The following is a 20,143-nucleotide window of genomic DNA, read 5'->3' on the forward strand; positions in this document are numbered from 1 at the left end:
GTGCAGTGAGTCAGTTAGTTGAATGTGGAGCCGAGTCGGTGTTCATTGCTCTCTTGGAGTCTGGGGCAGCCGTGGTATCTCTTTGGGGCCATGGCTATGGTGCAGACCCGTGGCTCCCTTACTCCTGTGCTGCCCAGATGAGCCTGTTCATTCCCTGTATCCTTTAAAAGACCTTGTCTGCCCCACCCTCTCCTTCTCTTCACTCACCACCTTATTTTTGCCGTCTCGTGCATGTGCGAACTGTTCGGGTGTTTGATAAATCCCTGGGGCACGTAAAAATTCGGCCATTCGGGAAGCACATTGCTTCAGTGCAACAGGGAAGCGTTGGCATGCCCATGGACATGACAATATGTTGAACATTGAATGACCAAAACTCAACTTTTTATTGTGAGGTCTTCCCTTTGGATAAGCCTCCTTCCTTCCTCCTCTCATTTAACTTCCCTTTCTTTCGACCTCAACTCCAACTCATCCCATCTACCTGTCTTAATACCACTCAAACCTTTTTATGATCACACATTTTTTTCCTCTCCATTCAATCATTAGCATGATGATTAACTGAGCTATTTTGTCATTTTGATACAATTTCAATCTTATGTTGTTTACCCTTTGAATCCTTGCGGCCGTTTTACCAACCGCTATTCAAACCTCCATATACCTGAGCAGTCGGTTTACCAGCCACAATTCAAACCTCTACATACCTGAGCGGCCGGATTTTTCAACAGGGAGCCCAGGGTGGGGAGCCAAAAGTCCAAGGAGTCAGGGTTGAAAGGGTTAAGATGTTGAGAAACTAAACCAATTTGCTTTGCTGTATTGTGTATATAATACTGCAGTGAAAGTTTTATGTTTTTTTTTTTTCCTTTGAGATGCATTGATCTATCATCATCTGGCTTTGGCTACAGTTTGGGGCATTGACACCTCTGGAGCCACGGCTTGGCAAGAAACTCATTGAGCCATTGACGAATCTCATACACAGGTAGGCTGCTGAGGTGAGTGGTGCGAGTTGTTTCTGCTGTTAGGGTTAGAGCTGCAGTTCCTCGATGACGAAGATTCGAGTAATTGTAGGGCTGTGACTCGGTAGCAAAAACTCGGTTCGGCTTCGGCTCGGTAATTTGGTAATACAATTTGCTGGGTTCCGCATCAGCTCGGAACTTGGATAAGTTTGCATTGTACTATCAATTGAATGGGGATACATGGCCTCAATCTAAGCTTCAGTGCCTGATTATGGCAATGTTAATCCTGCATGCAGTAGCTGATATTACAATTGTTTGTGCTCTTTTTATTTATATATTTTTTCTTCCCCCCTCCCTGTTTCAATACACATCCTAAAAAAATTTTTTGACGAAGTTTCCAGAGGCATTATGTTTTCAGGTTGCCCGTCGGGCTGTCCATCCGTCTGTCCATGATGGGTTTTTGTTAGTGCGGTAACTTAAGAACGGCTGAAGGGATCAAAGTCAAACTTTGTACAAGTACTGCCAGACTCCGCATATTCACGGTTTACAAAACGTGACCTGCTTCGACATTTGCAGCTGTGATTCGCGTTTTCGTGTTTTTTTTCGCAGACAAAAACAAAAAATTCCATGAGCTATGCACATAAAACAGTTCTGAAACGTATCTTCTACAAGCCGTGCTATCAGCGAGCTGTATGCACATCCAGTGCAGTAGTACTGTACTGTCCGCAAAAAGAAATCTTCCACAATCCACTTTGTAACCAAGCTGCATGGCTTATTCCACCAATAGTGCGACCAAGACACTACATCACATCTGCAGTACTAGTATTATGAGCTGCCAAAGATGTTTCCCTCCTCCACTTCCATGAGTTGCACAATTCGAATGTTTCACCACATCTGACACCTGCTGAGTAAAACATTGGCACACGCACTTGCATAATTAAAACGTTTCACCACTTCTACCCATAAGCCCCAGATGAGTACATCTGGTAACACGTTAGTATCTGCAAACATCTCCCACAAATAATGGGCAGACTACTCACCCTCCCGCAGCTTTCCACAATTCCCGCATAACTACTTATGTGCAGCGTGTTTTGCTTTCAATCATTCTTCTCATCCCACTGCCTTGACGTGTTTTTCCGCTCGTTCCGCAAATTTTCTCATTGGTAAACATGGCTCCCAAGAGTAAGACCAGTGCTGGAGATGTCGACTGCTAAGAGGCAGAAGACGGTGATGAGTCTGAGTCACAAATTGGATCTGCTGGCTCTCAAGAGGACAGAGTGTGGCTTCTGTGGGCAGACATGATGGAGTAAACGAATGTATGTGTGTGTGTGTGTGTGTGTGTGTGTGTGTGTGTGTGTGTGTGTGTGTGTGTGTGTGTGTGTGTGTGTGTGTGTGTGTGTGTGTGTGTGTGTGTGTGTGTGTGTGTGTGTGTGTGTGTGTATTGTTGTGGGCCAGGGGTCGGTGGCGAGAACGACTGCTAGGTGGGGGGAAACTACGTCGTCTCCACCAGACTCCCTGGAATTATTGTAGGCCGTCGCTCGGATAACTCCGCGAGCCGGCGGGTCGTCTAACCGACCGTGGACGCCAATATCTCAACCTCGTAGCATAGGGTCTATTTGTCTATAACCAATTTACCTAATTAACTACGCAAATTCGGCTACCGGGGAAACCACGCCCTCGACACGTCTTGCTCGAACCGGGTCACTCTACCGACTGCGGTAGAGTTCCAACTACCGACTACCAACTCCGATTCGGGTGCAGCCGAGCGGAAACTGCCAAAGCCATGCCGGCTGGAATGAACGGATTATCGGGGATGAAACCCCGCTTATACTCAGACCCGGACCATGCTAGACCAATGTAAGAAGAGACACAAACAGAGTGGGAACATTTCTAATAAATTTATTAACAGTAAAATAAAGACAAAGGCAAGACTTGACACGAATATGCAAGCAGGGAAATGTTTTCAATAAGCAAAAACACTTACTCAGTTCCACTTAAAGACGGGCCCACACGCAGACACACACACACACACACACACACACACACACACACACACACACACACACACACACACACACACACACACACACACACACACACACACACACACACACACACACACACACACACACACACACACACACACAAAGGAAAGAAATCCCAGAGTCTTTATTTGACCCTCACAGCCGTGAAGAGAGACAAGCTGGGGGGGTCAGAGTTCGGTGGGTACCTGGTCGTCGGAGGGAAAGCATGCTCTGTAGTGCGGCACCTGCCAAAGGTCGTCGGTTTGGTCCCAGTCACACGTGTGGGACTCGTGGCTCGTGGCAGAGCTTGCGTGGTGAATAGTCGGGGGTCACAGAACTCCTCTCCCCATAACAGCCACCATGAAGAACGAACCAGACTGCTCACAGCCACCGTGAACAAAAACTGCCTGACCCAACCAGCGTGGAAACTCCTCCTTACTCAGAGAGTCTCGGAGATATATCTCCTCCCACCACGGGGAGGGGCTCTTGGTGAAAAACACCTTTCTTTCCACCCCTCATTGGACTGGGTCCTACGGCCGTCCTTTCCGGGGCGGGGCCTTGGCCCCTGCCGGGGAACCCCAACCGCTCTTTCCACGTGGGGTCAAACTTGATGAGTAACAGTATCAACGTTGCAAAGGTACGTTGGCGGTGGATCGTGACGGGCCAAGGGGTCATGCAGATGGCTTGTTGGTTGTTCGATGTAAAGATTTAATAACCTAACTAAAAGAAGTCGCAACACACGTTTTTTATTCTCCCACTAGACTAGACAAAAGGAAAGGGATCTGACCACACATGTACTTAACGGGATAACTGACTTTTGGGACCTGTATGTTGCATGCAAATGGTTTCCAGATCCATAACAATACGCACGCACGCGCGCGCACACACACACACACACACACACACACACACACACACACACACACACACACACACACACACACACACACACACACACACACACACACACACACACACACACACACACACACACACACACACACACACACACCCTTTTATTAGTATCGATTTTGAATCTGGATTCAGGGATTTAAATCAAACTTGGTACCAGTATATATCATGATTTATTAATGTGGGCGGAGGCATATCTGGTGATGTCAAAGAGTGCCCTTGTGGTTTAAAGGTCCCCTGACATGCAAAGCTTTCTGGTTATTTATATATTAACTTGACCTTCCTCGTGAAGAAATCACCCATGTTTTTTTTTAAATCAAAAATGGGATAATTAGAGCAATATTTCGATCATTTCTGGTGCCTTTCACAACTTGCTATGCCCCGCCCCTAAAAAAAGTTGACTTCAGCAAATCGCAGCGTTGACGTCACATACAGAAACTCGCACAGAGTGGATTGACTCGAGATCTCTAGAGTCTAGACCAGCGTTTCTCAACCTTTTTACCCTTTAGAACCCTTGAAATAGTTTTCATGTCTCAGGGAACCCCTGCATAAAAATTATTATAGACCATTATTAATATCTAGCTCTTTTATATTTTTATCGTAGTTCACGTGGTAAATATAATATGTTTTTCGGATACCTGGTTTAAGGAAAAAATGACCCCCTTTTTGTCAAATTTATTGGCAATGAAAAAAAAAAACATACTGCTCGTTTATGAGACCTCACACTGAGGTTTTAATTCACCAAAAAAAAGTTTTTTTGTTTGTTTGTTTGAAAACGTCATTTTTGAATGTGTTTGTCAACCCCGAGTCTGTTTGATAATTAAAAAACACACCTCATGTAACTTGATCAACAAAACTTAAACAAATAAAGCTGAAGCAAAAATGCTAAACAGAAGAACTAACCTTGAGAGAGAGAGACTTCGCACTAGGAAGCACAGAGAAGATAGATGGACACCATGCATGCGTCCCGTACTTGAGTCAGTCACTCAATGATACACAAATCCACCGCGTACAAGACGTCCACTAAGCAGTGATGGCGGTTTCACACTGGCGCCATATAGATATCGTTAAATACATTCCCTATGGTTGTTATAATTATAAATAATATAAGAGGTTGAAGCCTTTATTATAATAATAGGGTTGGGCATACAACCATACTTTTTTTGAAAGGAGTGTTTTTTTTATGGCCAAATTTCACGCTGATCACGAATCTGTTGAACTTTTTGACATAGGATGATGTCTTAGGTTGGTAAAATGCAAAAATTCAAAATGGCCGCCAAATTTACCCACTTTTCAGGTAAAATTTGATAATTATGGCTTACTAGGGCATGTAATATTAGGGTTGGGCACAAATCGACTTTTTCTCTGTTGTCCCGTTAAAAGGAGTTTTTTTTATGGCCATTTTTCACGCTGATCATGAATCCGTTGAAATTTTTGACCAAGGATGATGTCTTACTAAGACTTACTAAGATTACATTCCCTAGTAAGCCATAATTATCAAATTTTACCTGAAAAGTGGGTAAATTTGGTGGTCATTTTGATTTTTTGCATTTTACCAACCTAAGACATCATCCTCGGTCAAAAATTTCAACGGATTCGTGATCAGCGTGAAAAATGGCCATAAAAAAAAAAAACACTCCTTTCAACGGGACAACAGATAAAAAGTCGATGTGTGCCCAACCCTAATAATAACCAAGGAGTTTCCAACAATATGCCGTACGTGTATAGTAAAATTACAAATATTAAATCAAACCAAAATTACTCAAAAATACATTAGCCTATTTATTACTGTTTCTCGCGGAACCCCTCGCGACCTCTTGCGGAACCCCGGTTGAGAAACACTGATCTCGACTAGTCTGATAAATCCGTCGTCCGTCCGACTAGGCCGATAAATCAGTCTTCTGTCCGACTTGGCCGATAAATCTGATGTGCTGTAGCTTTTGGTTCACGAAAAAATATTTTCACGAAAAAATATAAGTGACTACTATATTCGTTATTGTTGTGTGTCTTTCTGTCTTTTGGGTAGTCGATCTCGTCGAAAAAAAAAAAAAAATCCCCAAATTTTTTTTGGGAAATTTGTTCTACCCTTATTATCAGTATTTCCGTCGATATGTTTGTTTGTCTGTCTGTCTGTCTGTCTGTCCCTCTGTTCGGTCCAGTGCTCAGTTAATACAATGGCGATTTCGATGAAACTTGGTTGGTAGGTTCATACCATGACCTAGTTGTGTGCAAATGAGAACCGTTGCTATGGACACCACCGTTGCGTAGCAACGGGACTTTGAAATTTTTGAAAAATCATATAAAACATTATTTTTTCAAAAATCGGTCCACGAGCGACTGTAGGAAGTACATTCAGCCATATTGTCAAAAATTTCCAGCCGGATCATATGAAAACTGTCGGAGAAGAGACTTTGAATGAACCCTGGTCGAAAACAATTTAAAAAAATGAAGTTTGTTATATCTCAGAGACTATGAGTCAGATATACATGAAACTGGTATGGTAGGTTCATGATATGTCCTAGTTATGTGTGAGAAAGAACTGTTGCTATGGACCCCTCCGTTGCCTATCAACGGCCAAAAAACCTCTAAATGTGGGAGTATTTTAACGAAAAAATCAATCTGCAGCATTAACCCTTGAAGCTTGAATCAAGAATTTTCTTGTGCTTAATCCTCAGGTCATTCCCCATCGAACGGGCCCATCATGTCAGGTTATATTGGGTAGGCGACTACCCATGTCCGCCTACCGGCTTGTATGTCTGTCTGTCTATGTTGGGTAGTCGATCGAGTCGAAAAAAAAAAAAATAAATTCGATAATTATTATTATTTTTTGATCTACGCTTATTATCAGTATTTCTGTCTGTCTGTCTGTCTGTCCCTCTGTTCGGTCCATTGCTCCGTTAATACAATGGCGATTTTGATGAAACTTGGTTGGTAGGTTCATACCATGACCTAGTTGTGTGCAAATGAGAACCGTTGCTATGGACCCATCCGTTGCCTAGCAACGGGACTTTGAAATTTTTGAAAAATCATTTAAAATTTTTTTTTCGAAAATCAAAAATCGGGCCACGAGCGACTGTGGGCAGTACATTCAGCCATATTATCAAAAATTTCCAGCCGGATCCTATGAAAACTGTCGGAGAAGATAGACTTTGAATGAACCCTTGTCGAAAACAATAAAAAAACGAAGTTCGTTATATCAGAGACGATGAGTCAGATATACATGAAACTGGTATGGTAGGTTCATGATATGTCCTAGTTATGTGTGAGAAAGAACCGTTTGCTATGGATCCCTCCGTTGCCTTGCAACGGCCGAAGAACCTCTAAATGTTGGGGTATTTTAACGAAAAACAATCTGCAGCATTAACCCTTGAAGCAAGAATCATGAATTTTCTTGTGCTGAATCCTCAGGTCATTCCCCATCGAACGAGCCCATCGCGTCAGGTTCTATTGGGTTGTCGACTACCCATGTCTGCCTACCGGCTTGTCTGTCTGTCCCGAGCATAGCTCCGTGGGTTTTGGTCCGATCCGGATAAAATTTTGGTGGGAGGTTTATATCATGGTCTAGTTGTGTTTTCCTGAGAATGGGCGTGGTGCGCCCATTATGGGTGGAGTCACACCCAAAAAACGTGTTTTTAGGGGGTAGCCGATTTCAATATTTATCTTCTCCTAGGGGGTTTGTCGAATCTGACAGGGGTTTCGGTATTTGGTTAGCCCATTGGCACCTGCATAGCCCCACGGAGCTCTATTTTTCATTTTCATCACAAGGTCACGAACTTAGAAAATTGCGAATTGTGTTTTTAGGGGTAGCCAATTTCAATTTGCATCTTCTCCTAGGGGGTTTGTCGAATCTGACAGGGTTTCCGTATTTGGTTAGCCCATTGGCACCTGCATAGCCCCACCAAGCTCGTTTTTTTTTTTTTTTTCATTTTCATCCCAAGGTCAAGGTCACAAGGTCACAAACTTCGAAAATTGCTAATTTTGACATAAAAATCCATCTTCTCCGAGGGGTTTGTCAAACCTGGCAGGGGTTTCAGTATTTGGTTAGCCCAATGGCACCCGCATAGCCCCACGGAGCTCGATTTTTCATTTTCGTCCCAAGGTCAAGGTCACGAACTTAGAAAATTGCGAATTTTGACATAAAAATCATACGACTGCCCAAACTTTGAGAGCGAGGATGACAATATTTTTTTATGCATAATCTTGAGGTCATTCCCCACCTAAAGTCTTGAAACTATTTTGCTCTATCTCGAACACCTTGCCCGTGGCGCCCCCTTCAAGTTTGTTTTTACGCTGATTTCATCAAAGTATGGATAATCCGAGGAGTGCGAAATTCCATATAGCCTGTATGACGTTTTATTGTTCCTGAAATGTTCTGGAGGAAGTTTTGCACCAAAGGTCGTAATCCTTGACCTTTGACCTTTAAAGGCCACAAAGGTCAAATTTTCAAAGTTGTGGGAATCAAACCGGGTTTTCAACCTTCTTCGACGAACTAACTCCAATAAGCTATACCACGTATCCTGTTTCCTTATTTTAATGTCCACAACATTGTTTTGTGACCTCCTTTAAAGGTTATGCAAAGGTCAAATTTTGAAAGTTGTTGAACATAACCGGGTTTTCGACATTTTGCAGCTAATAACCTGTCACTCGTACCACATCATGTTGATCATATTTATAACTTGGTCAAACATTATCACATTGTCTCATCCTTGACTTCTGAAACAATCTACACCGTGAAATACCGCTCGTGAACCATCGTCTTCTTCAGACTTGTCTGTTATTATCTCTCTCTCTCTCTCTCTCTCTCTCTCTCTCTCTCTCTCTCTCTCTCTCTCTCTCTCTCTCTCTCTCTCTCTCTCTCTCTCTCTCTCTCTCTCTCTCTCTCTCTCTCTCTCTCTCTCTCTCTCTCTCTCTCTCTCTCTCTCTCTCTCTCTCTATGGCTATGCCACTGATGCAGTGTCCCCCCTTACTCGTACACTCGTGCTCATTTTGCCGACCTCGGAAGCATGACAGGCTGAGTCAACCTCCTGGTGTATTTTAATTCAGCGGCCAACGGGGCTTGAACTCAGGACCCTAGGATCCCAAGCCATCGCCCTAACCACTAAGCCAACACCAGGCTTATTGTTTTCTACTGGTGCGACATGACAACAGTAGGAATAAAATAAATAAAAATGCAACAGAACGTCAGATTTATCGGACTACTCAAGACAATTGTGTCACAAGGTGTGTTCTGCACACAAGTTTTCATCCTATCCAGACAGCGAGATTGCTTCGTTTTATGTGCGGAGAGATACGGCCGATGACATGCGCTGGCCTTGTTTGTGATTCATTCGCCGCGGAGCAACATGTCTGCTGCGCTGCGCTGTGCTGGTCACGTCACCTCACTAAAATATTTCTGATATCTAGCAGTATGCAAGTCTAATTTACATTGTTGAATTACGAATAGGATTTAGTCTAACCAGTTGTTATTGCCAAGTCTTCCTTCGATGTCCTCCCGATCATAATGAACGCCGGGAATTTCATCGCTATTTTCCTCTGCTTGTCCTGCTTCGGGCTCGAACTGGTAAGGCCGTATTTCATTTCCAGCTGCCTGAACTTCACCTCCGGCAACTACGTTATCCGAAAATTCTCCATGTGATTCAGACCAAAATCCTTCATTTCTCTCACACTCACTGTCGTTACCAGACAAATGAAAGTCCATGCCATCCATTATTCAAAACCAAATGTTCGATTTTTTTTTTTTAAAAGCAGAAATGGACGAAGCGATTGAGTCGACCAATCAAATGTGGAAACACGAAGAAAACCAATAGAATCACGTAGACCACCAACCTGAGTAATTTACGTGCAGCCTTTGTCATCCTGCAGTTGACGTCACGTGGGTTACGCCCCTTTCAGGAGAATTTTTAGGGGCGTTCCCGAAGAGGTTTGTTTTTTAAACTTTACATTTTACAGAATGAGTATTGTGAAAAAAACAGTCAGATCTGAAATCACGATGAAAAACTCCTATAGGACATATATAAATGAAATTTCAGTACTTTTGCGTGTTAGGTGACCTTTAATGATGCTTTGTGCATGCAATGAACATTGGGGATGCATGGAATATGTAATTTTTTGGATATGATGCCCGGTTCATGCCATAGGGAGTGGGGAGGTTGGGCCACTGGGTAAAAACAAGATTTATTTTTATTTTTATTTTTTAAATCTCAGTGTGATATTTGGGTATTCCTGGTGAAATCTTTTAATTTGTTTTTGGTGGCAATTTGCGATTGCTCACCCTACGCTTTGCTTTCGTTTGAATCTTGTCATTGAGTTAAGTTTCAAAAATAAGCTGTCGTTCAGAAATTTGGAGATGCTTGGAAAGGTTTCAGATGGGCCAGGCTTCTGCCAGCTGTTAGATTTCTGCTCCTTTAGTTTTGAATTGTTTGATACATTAATAGAATAATTTATGCCATTGTTATGCTGTAATGTTAATCATGAATAATTAATTAATTGCTTTGCTCGCCTCCTGAATTATTTATTTTACACTTTTGTTTTTCCACATTATACATTTAATTGGCTTGTGTGGCATATCTCATGCCCGTTCAACAAATAGTTTTTTCTCTTCCCTTCACTTGCAGCACTTCAGCAATGTCTTTGTTGTACGAGTGTGTGAACACTGTTATTGCAGGTAAAAATCTCTACCTTGTATGTTTCTTCAAATAAAAAAAAAACTTTTCCAAGACTTCCTCAATGTACTTCCTTTGTCATTCACCAATCTTTAATTTTCTTCCTATTTTCCTCCTCAAAATCGATATCCCACCTAACCCTTCATCCTCATTTATTTTGTGTACCTGTTTTGATTTGGTAGCATCATATCTGTGTGGAATTGATCTTTGCATGCATGACACATTTTGCATTTCTCATTCATGACAAATTTGTGGTGATTTTTTCCATGTTTGACAACATTGGCTTATGTCCACCTTTGCTTCATTCATCGCAAATTGCTCTCGGTGCTCTCTTCCATGGTGTAAGGCTCTTGTTTATGCCACAAAGTTCCTTTGCCAATTTTTAAAGGCCAGTTAAGCTGGAGCTTGTTTTTGCCGAAACCATCATCATACATGCAACAGCGCAGAATTGTGCACAAGCTTAACCATGGACATCTGGATTCTGGAGCCTAACCCGGTCATGCAAGGCAGCTGCAGTTGCTTTTCTCACGACTCCTTTGCTGCTAACCTTTCTATCTTCTCTACTTCTTTCTCTTTTTTCTTGCTCCCTTGCTCACAGTTCTCATTTCCCTGTCTTCAGGGATGCCCGACCACAGCGCAAGTATTCAGGTAAGCCCCCCCACCCCCCACCCTTCCATTTATCTTTATCTTTTTCTTCCACTTTCTCACTTTGTATTTTTTTTACTCTCTCTCTCTCTCTGTCTGTTTAAAATCAATTTTTATTCCCTACTATCCCATCCACTATACAGTTGAAACCCATGCTTGCACAATCCTTTGCTTTCACTAAAGCTGGACCTTCATACTCTGCTGTATTTATCTTTGTTGCAAAAACCCAAAAAGTGTTTTACTTTTTTGGGTTTGCCAAACCTTGTTTCTTTATAAAGGACATGATTTTTATTTTTTAATTTTTGGCTCATCATGTACCGTATTTTCACACAAATAACCCGCCCACTAGTATACCCAGCACCTGGGGAAAAATTGTTCCAGGAAAATTTCAGGCACGTCTAACCAGCAGTTGCAACCGCATGCCTGGTGTTTGTTCAGTTACCAAGTTTATTGTGGAGCACTCACGAAGTAGCTTAAACACTCAAGCAAGCACTCCATTCAAAACCCTTGATCAGGAATGGCTGGCTTGACAAGCGCTAGCTAGCTGCCTGGTAACTGAACACACCCCAGTTTTCCTCTCCACATGACGGGGAGATGCGAGATCTCCATATTTCCAACAGTCGGTATGGCTTTGGTTCAATGGCCAAGGAATGGCTATTTTCAAATAAAACTGCGGTAAATATCCAGTTGACATTAAAATTTATATCTTGAGAAAGGGTTGTTTTAGTAATTAAAGTTTACTGTACCAAAGTGTTAAAAAACCAGAGTGGTTTCCGGTACTGATGTTACTGGAAACTACGCTGGTCATCCATTAGAAATGTATAAATACCCGGCAGACTGTTGAATTTTATATCATTCCATGAAATCGTCCATACCTCTGCCGTACAATGTCTGCTGTCTGCAGTACAATTAAGTGAAAACATAAAAGTTTCACGGCCGAATTCAAACTGAAAGTTGAGGAAAAAGTGGGCTGATTTCTGGAGAAGAGCTTGGATAAGAGTGATGATGACAGATTGTGACAGACTTGTAGTGTGTTCAGTTACCAAGCAGCTAGCTAGCGCTTGATAATCCAGCTGTTACTCATCATTGGTTTTGAATGAAGTGCTTGCTTGAGTGCTTCAGCCACTTGGCGAGCAGGCTACAAGAAACTTGGTAACCGAATGCACCCCACACTTGCCACTGAGCTGCTTCAGCTGTTTCACAGCGACACAGAAGACGAGGACTTTGTGAGCATTATGGACCCTTGCGGTGACATAACGTTGCTTTTACAGAACCTATGTTGGCTTCATGGTCACGACTTACCGCTACCTTGAATAGCATTGGAATTAGATATAGGTTGATGTGCAGGTAAATATAAACGAAAGAAGTGGAATTTAAACTATTGCAATTAAACTTGCAAAATAAATAAAAAAAAATACTGCTTCTTTTTGTATATCATTGGTAATTGAACTTGACCCCTGTGGTTATGTTATGCGCTGTATGGTGAAATCCCGTATATCCTGCAGTTGCAGTTTTTGGAACCAATTTAATGTATAGCTCGCGGGTTATTTGCGTAAAAATACGGTCGTGGTTTCCGAGTCAGAGAAACTTAGTGGAAAAATGATGGGATTAAAAAAAAATTGATCCTGCATGCATCAAGCTTGTTTTCTGAGAAAAATGAGGTATTCATTAAACATCTGTTTCATCTCAGTTTATTCATTTGCCATTATAGATATTTGTGTTTTTTTTTTCTCTGTAGCTTTGTGTACAGAAACTTCGCATTCTCATTGAGGATTCTGACCAGAATTGTAAGTTTGAATTTTAAGTGTGCATTTATATTCCTGACGCAACCAGACTTTAATGTCCTTTGCATCCGTGAGGGTGTGTTCGTGTGTGTTTCTTTGCACGAATTTAGATATAGTCAAATTCCGTTGCACCGTTTGCAGCAGCACAATTCAGATTTCAGATATGTGGAGTGAAATCCCTGTTAAATCTCTAAAAAGCAGTGGAGATGATTGTCCCCATCACCCTCATTAATATCCTGTTCTCATTGCCATGACCAATCTTTGCACGTCTCTTTTTAATTTGTTTTTAAAATTTCTACTCATTCATTAAGTATGCTTTTTTCAGTGAAATACCTTGGGCTGTTAGCCATGTCCCGGATTCTACGTACCCATCCACGCTCAGTCCAGGCACACAAGGACTTGGTGTTACAGTGCCTCGATGACAAGGATGAGTCGATTCGCCTCCGTGCACTTGACCTTCTTTATGGCATGGTATGGTAGACTCTCTTGTGCAAACGGAATCTTGCTGGTGTTAACATAGGTGTCACAGAAAGCTCAAGACTAGAAAAGGCATGTGTGACACATTTGACCTGGTATGTCTGAATGGTTGTTCTTGTTGTCTGCATCAGGTGAGTAAGAAAAATCTGATGGAGATTGTACGCAAGCTGATGGTGCATATGGACAAAGCAGAAGGCACGGCATACCGAGATGAACTGCTCACCAAGATCATTGATATCTGCAGTCAGAGCAACTACCAGCATGTCACCAATTTTGAATGGTTGGCCCTTACAAAGAATGACCATTCACAGTTGACCATTTTCCATGCACATGTTTGATCTATGCTTAAATATATCTTTGTGATATTGTAAAGAAGAAAAATAAATGAACTTGTTTAACTTATTTGATCTATAGGCAGGGAATCTAAGCAATGGCTCTGCTGCACAATTGCCTTCTCTTTTTGAAAGATGTACTTTCATGTTCATAAGGTAAATGCAGGTGGATCAACCAGACTTGCATTCCTTTCTAAAGAACAGAGTGCTTTGAAATTTGGTGTTTCCTTCTGGCATGGCATGATAATGGCAGTTTGAGATTGATTTTATTTCATGTGAGAATAAATTTAGGACCAGAGAGCAACAAAGGCAAAGACCCAACCAACTGGTCTTCCTTCCATCCCTCAGCCAAGAATACCCTGTGAAGTTTCGCATCCAAATACTCAATGGGTTTGGGTCTACTTCGCTTCTAATTAAGATTACGATGCTAAAGGACATATTTGAGCCAGATTATACTAATTATATGGACTTTGTATATGTGTTTTTGACTATTGGATTTTCTTTATATAATTTTTTTTGTCAAAATCCTTCATGAATATGAAAGGAGGAGAGATCTCTCCAAAGCTAACATATAAGAACTATGCATGTCCAGCATCATAAGCATCAGTGTTGGATATGTTTCAAAAAGTATACTTGCTTAAAATGCAGGGCCCAAAAAGAACCAGTATACTGTTTTAAAAGGACATACCATGCAGGGTAACAAGAAGCAAAATGAAGTAGGATGCCTCTCACATAACTGAATAGTGCATTCGCCATTTTGAGAAGCTATGAATTGTCAAAGGTACAAGGTTTTTTGGTTGATTTGTGATCCCAATGGGTCCCTGAAGTATTCCAGCTGGGTTGTCCTCAGGACAACTTTGGGCAAACCTTTTTATATGCAAATTAGGTCCGCCATTACCGAAAAATCGACTTGTTGAATATCTCTGCAACTCTGCATGATAATGTCACAGAAATGGTGTCTATATCTATGTTTTCATGGTCAAAAATTAAGATAAAGGCATTAAAAATGTTACCATATCCATATACTTCAAGCTGTACACCATGTTGGAGGATCATGACATTTATTACAACGACAAAGTAACAATCGAATCACAACAAAAACGGAAATCATGGAATTGTTAATGCAGTAATAATGTTGCACAACATATTCATTCCAAACTAATGTTGCATGTGCAAACTAATCCATAAATTATCCTCCAAACTCCTCAACACTAATCATCATCATCATCATCATCATCATCATTCTCCGCATCATCCTGTACATTATCCTCCACATCATTCCTTGCCGTAAAAGGGTTGAAACAGCCTTCACCACCAGCGCACACGCAATAGGCCGTACATGACATGGTATGTCTGTGGCAGCTGCATCCCTCGGTACTGCATGCCTTGCCCTCTGCTTTACATCCACAGCTTATGACATCGATGAGCCCTTGTGGAGCTGGAGGACCTATGTCAACGACAGGTGATGGAATACCATCATTTAATTCCCGTCCAAATTGTGTGATGTCCACACAAGGAGGAGCCTGCTGATCAGCAGCCTTCCACAACATAATCTGAAGGTGTGCATGGCGAACATGAAGAAGCAGATTCACTTCTGTTGGAGGCAATGCCATGATCTGCATTGGCTTTCCCTTCTTCCAGGAGTATAGCTGATAGCGTGCCATACTCATCGAAGTACCTGGCGGTTGACCATATAAGGCCATGAAGAACTGTTGGCCTGTGTTTATTCGATCCTCGTGTGTGGCATCTTCCTCGCCCAGGACCTCAAACAGCCCTGGGAAGTAACCTGCCTTCAAAACATTCAGAGCGCTGATCTTCCCCTTGTTGAATGGGTAGGAAACTGTGTCGCAGCCACTCACTGCATGCATCCCAGGTAACTGGAGACACTTCTGGCCCAGAAGCTTACAGCTCGTGTTGATGTCAATCACTGCCCCATTCCAGCGTTCCATATGGTTACTGCAAACATTGTGCAGCTGCATCGCCCACACCCAGTACATCAAAAGCACAAATACATCGGTGTCATCGCTCAGGATTCGAATCACCACCATACCAGATTCGGCAGCTTGTAGCAGGTATGAGATCATCGTGATATCTGCCTCATCATGTGCAAAGCCACCATCTCTACTCTTGATCGATATATCAGCACCCATGTTAAATGAGGACAGCACCCGTGAGAGTTCCCGCTTGTGCTTGTTCTTAAGAATGGCATCACGATTAGGAAGTGGACTGCTGATGGTCAAGTTATAATCTGTTGAACCCTCGCCACTACATCGCTTCCTCTCGTGGTCTTTTGCTGAGATATCATTATACCTGTCAAATACCAAAATATTCTTGGTACCATCAGGATAACATGAGAGACGACGCTTGATACTCTCAATGACAATGGAGGCATCTCCTCCATGTGGCCACATGATGTGGTAAAGCAGCTGCTGTGCATCGACGATCACGATGTCTGGAGCTGGAGCATCGAGTTGTTTCACACCCAAACGATTGGCAAGAACAGATTTGTTGCCCTTGCGTAAGCAGCCATACTCATTGATGATTGAGGGCGGGAATGCACACAGTTCGTATTGAAAGATGGATGCTAGCTTTAGCTGTCGTTGTTGTCCGACCATCAGAAGGCGGATGAAGATGGCCTCCATGTCAAAGGCAGTCTTACTGCCAATCTTCATGCCTCGTTTGAGTTGTTCCATCGTCTTGACCTGGCTGGAAATCTTGCCATGGAAGCCGGACGGCAGAGAGTTGCGGAATGACATGACCATCTTTTCTCCAATTACTACTGCATCTGCAACATTGACTTCCTTGGGAGCGACTTGGCCATTGACAATGTTGTAGAGGACATCACTCTCCACTGCCAATGGGTGGGAATGTTTTGCTAATTCTGCAGCAATAAGGTTCCTGTCATCAACATCAAGTTTTTGCCGCTTCATACCTTCCTCTTTGTGTTTGGTCTGCAGTGATGCAATGGGTACTTTCTCAGAATACATGTGTTCCATGGCATCAGAGAGGTAGACCGAGATTGGAAATTAATCGATCCATTCTGTAACCAGCTCAGGTGAGAGCGTCATACCCTTCAATCCACCCTTTCCAATCCTGATAGCTGTCTGCTCACCAAATTGGTCACCTGTAAATATATATATTTATGTAACAGTTAGATCAATTAATTATATAAGGAATGAATCCGCATGTGTTTAATATGAACAACCCACCTGATACTGAGTTCCAGTAGCCCTCGCTGTGACGACAGACATGTGCTCCCGCGATGAGGCCAGTCTTGGCTGCTTCTGGCAGTAGGTGTCTCATTTCTAGTAAGTGCCACGAGATATAGCGAGCATAGTGAACGTGACCTGCACTGAAGAAGTCGGGCAACATCCGCTCCAAGCACAGTTGTTGGAAGAGCCAGTTTCCCTCTCTCTCTGCACGCAGGAACTGATGAGCCAAGAGCATCGGTTTCAGCAGATTATCCACCCAGTGTCTGCCCGTAGGATTCTGCCTTGCATCTTCCATGTATGACACGATTTCCTCAAAGCTTTTTTCACCACCTTGTAGACAGTTCTGCAGCAGTGCCACTGACACCATGTGAAATGCTCTCATGGCTCTCACCCATGCCTTCCCATTCATAATCCCTGTCATACCTCCGAATGCTGCTCCAACCAGAACATCCAGACCCGATCCCTTCATCAGCGTTCCGATGCACCCTAAGAAGGACATGATAATGTGCATCACACCTGGACGAACGATAACATCCTCAAACCTTGTCGGATCTCACCACTTTACATGCTGCGCAACCATGTACAGCTGCATATCGATGGACAGATTTGCATAGCTCATTCCCAGTTCACTTAGTAATTTCTTCATGTATAGTAGTGATGTGAGTACTGTATCAGGATGGGATGGTGGGGCATCTATGAGAGGACCAAACAGGTACACTGTAGCAGCCTTGGAAGGAGATGGAGCTTCCTGCCTGGCAAGTTGATTGTTGAATCCGAACCACTCCATGCTCTCGTCGGATCTTAGCGAGTTCAGCCACTGTGTGTCCTTCAGCTGAGCAGCGTTGAGACTCTGTTCTCTGGCACAAACATCAGCATACGAGACTCCTGATGTCATTGGAATCATTGGAGGGTTGACCTTCTTCGGTCCCATGTACTGCTGCAGTGGGATCGATCGACTGGTGCTGATGTTGAGAGAACGTGCAGCTGTTTTGAGCAGGCGCGGGATGACAAGGCTCATGAATCCAGGTTGAGCACTACCTATCTGTATGATTCCAGCGGGATGTTGCTGAAACTCGTGAGCCATGACGTGGGTGGCTCAGCGTCCATTCGGGGTTGACACTAGAAGATCAAGATTGTCAAACCAACCAAAGATTGGTCCAACATTTCGCATCAAACCCATGGCCTGGTGTATCATGCTGCTTTTGTCACCCGAAAACTTTGCTGCTGATTTTCGGAAGCGAATGACCTCTTCATAGGACACAATGAAGCCGTGGTCATGTAGCAACTTGATCATCTCCGAACTACCATGCCTGTGGTGTAACTTCACTGCTAGCCCCAGCGTTGTCTGGTTTCTGATGCCAGTGATGTGGCCTTGAACCGCTTGGGTCAGGCTAAGAGACTGCTGGGTCACTTTTCCACTAGAAATCAATTCAGCAATTAGTTTCAACAAAGTTGGGCTTGTCTGTTTGAGCGTGTTGCTTTGAGTGAAGTCACCCATATCGTAGACTGCATTGTTGACCTGGACTGCTCATGCCTCCACCCTGACCTGCCGGACTACAGAGTCCACGCTCTGCTCGTCGACTGATTCGTCCTTAACCAGCTTCAGAGACTTGCCTATAAGATGCCTGAACCCCACAACAGATGCACAACCCTCTATTCGTACTACCACGGTATCACTACCTAAATAGCTAGTGAGTTTCGCGAACATCTGTTGGCGGGATAACAAGCCACTGAGACCGCAATACATATCGTGCAACTCAATGGTGGTCCAGGTACTGACATGTTGATTAGCATACATGTCATCCACTACGACCTTCAGAGCATCATCATCGAGCACAATAGGATCAGAAGATAAGTCAGCATACTTGGGAATAACCATGAACTTATTAAAACACTTCTTATGGTATTGTGCTTCAGCGGCTGGTAAATCTGTAAGACCACCTTTGATGCGGATTTCAACCTTTCTACCCCAATCATCATGCCTCTGCTCACATACATCTCGAAGCACATCTTTGAATGATGTAATACCAGGACGATCACTGGTTTCACACTAGACTACACGTTCCCACCTGTCGGGGTGCTTGGGATCTTTCGGATGGCACTCATCACCACAAATGAAACAATGTTTCTTAAAGTCGAATGTTGGAAGTTGCGATCGTCTGATCCTACTTGTCTGCGGCTCACTCTTGGACATGGGAAAACCTTCTTTCCGTTTCTTTGCCACGTATTTCGCCACATTGTGTTTAGATGTGTACATGCAGTAGCATGTCTTATGACAGCCTATCGATGCATTGTCTCCTTGTGTGTCCAGGACGGTCTGTAACTGGATACAGACATCATCGTCACACCGCTTCGTGCTCCTCTGAATCAGCGTGTGGATGCCTTGGATTCTAACTGTGTTGTGTGATCCTTTCTCATGGCAGCCCGGGAGCAGACACATTCCGCTCGCCATCGTTATATCCTGAAGACAGAATTGGATATTATTGATGGTTGCCACATGTACATCAATTTGAATAATATCAAATACATATATTATACATATAAACCTTGATGTGGTAACATTTTTAATGCCTTTATCTTAATCCTTGACCATGAAAACATAGGTGAAGACACCATTTCTGTGATATTATCATGTAAATTTGCAGAGATATTCAACCATGTCGATTTTTCGGTAATGGCGGCAACGAATTTGCATAAACACAAAATATATGGATGTGGTAACTTTTAATACCTTTATCTTAATCCTTGACCATGAAAACATGGGTATAGACACCATTTCTGTGACATTATCATGCATAGTTGCGGAGATATTCCACAAAATCGATTTTTCAGTAATGGCGACCCTAATTTGCATATAAAAAATTGCCCAAAGTTGTCCTGAGGACAACCCAGCTGGAACACTTCAGGGACCCCTTAGGATGACAAATCAACCAAAATACCTTGTACCTTTGACAATTCATAGGTACACTACAGTGAACATAGGAAGGGCAAATGGAGTAGAACAGGCTTCCGAAGATTATATGTCTATGTCTATGGATATGTATATGTGCGTGATATATATATATATATATATATATATATATATATATATATATATATATATATATATATATATATATATATATATATATATATATATATATAT

At 42.7% G+C, this 20,143-nt stretch overlaps 1 protein-coding gene and 1 pseudogene across 4 annotated transcripts in view; one reads left to right on the forward strand and one right to left on the reverse strand.

The window, feature by feature from the left end:
* AP3D1 (adaptor related protein complex 3 subunit delta 1) overlaps positions 1–20,143 on the forward strand; it is a 138,509-nt gene that overhangs the window by 43,466 nt on the left and 74,900 nt on the right. For 3 of the 4 annotated variants that reach the window (XM_085886183.1, XM_085886185.1, XM_085886186.1), the window contains exons 8-13: positions 900–973; positions 10,501–10,550; positions 11,147–11,196; positions 12,932–12,980; positions 13,303–13,448; positions 13,586–13,734. In XM_085886183.1, coding sequence (XP_085742309.1) covers positions 900–973; positions 10,501–10,550; positions 11,147–11,196; positions 12,932–12,980; positions 13,303–13,448; positions 13,586–13,734 — 518 coding nt within the window. The remainder of the gene's footprint in view (positions 1–899; positions 974–10,500; positions 10,551–11,146; positions 11,197–12,931; positions 12,981–13,302; positions 13,449–13,585; positions 13,735–20,143) is intronic. The other variant, XM_085886184.1, reaches the window with a different exon arrangement.
* LOC147025322 (uncharacterized) lies at positions 14,711–19,450 on the reverse strand (annotated as a pseudogene).

This window comes from Eptatretus burgeri, chromosome 6 (genome assembly GCF_056783735.1).
Source record: "Eptatretus burgeri isolate ZD-2024b chromosome 6, Ebu_testis_v1, whole genome shotgun sequence".
NCBI lineage: Eukaryota > Metazoa > Chordata > Myxini > Myxiniformes > Myxinidae > Eptatretus > Eptatretus burgeri.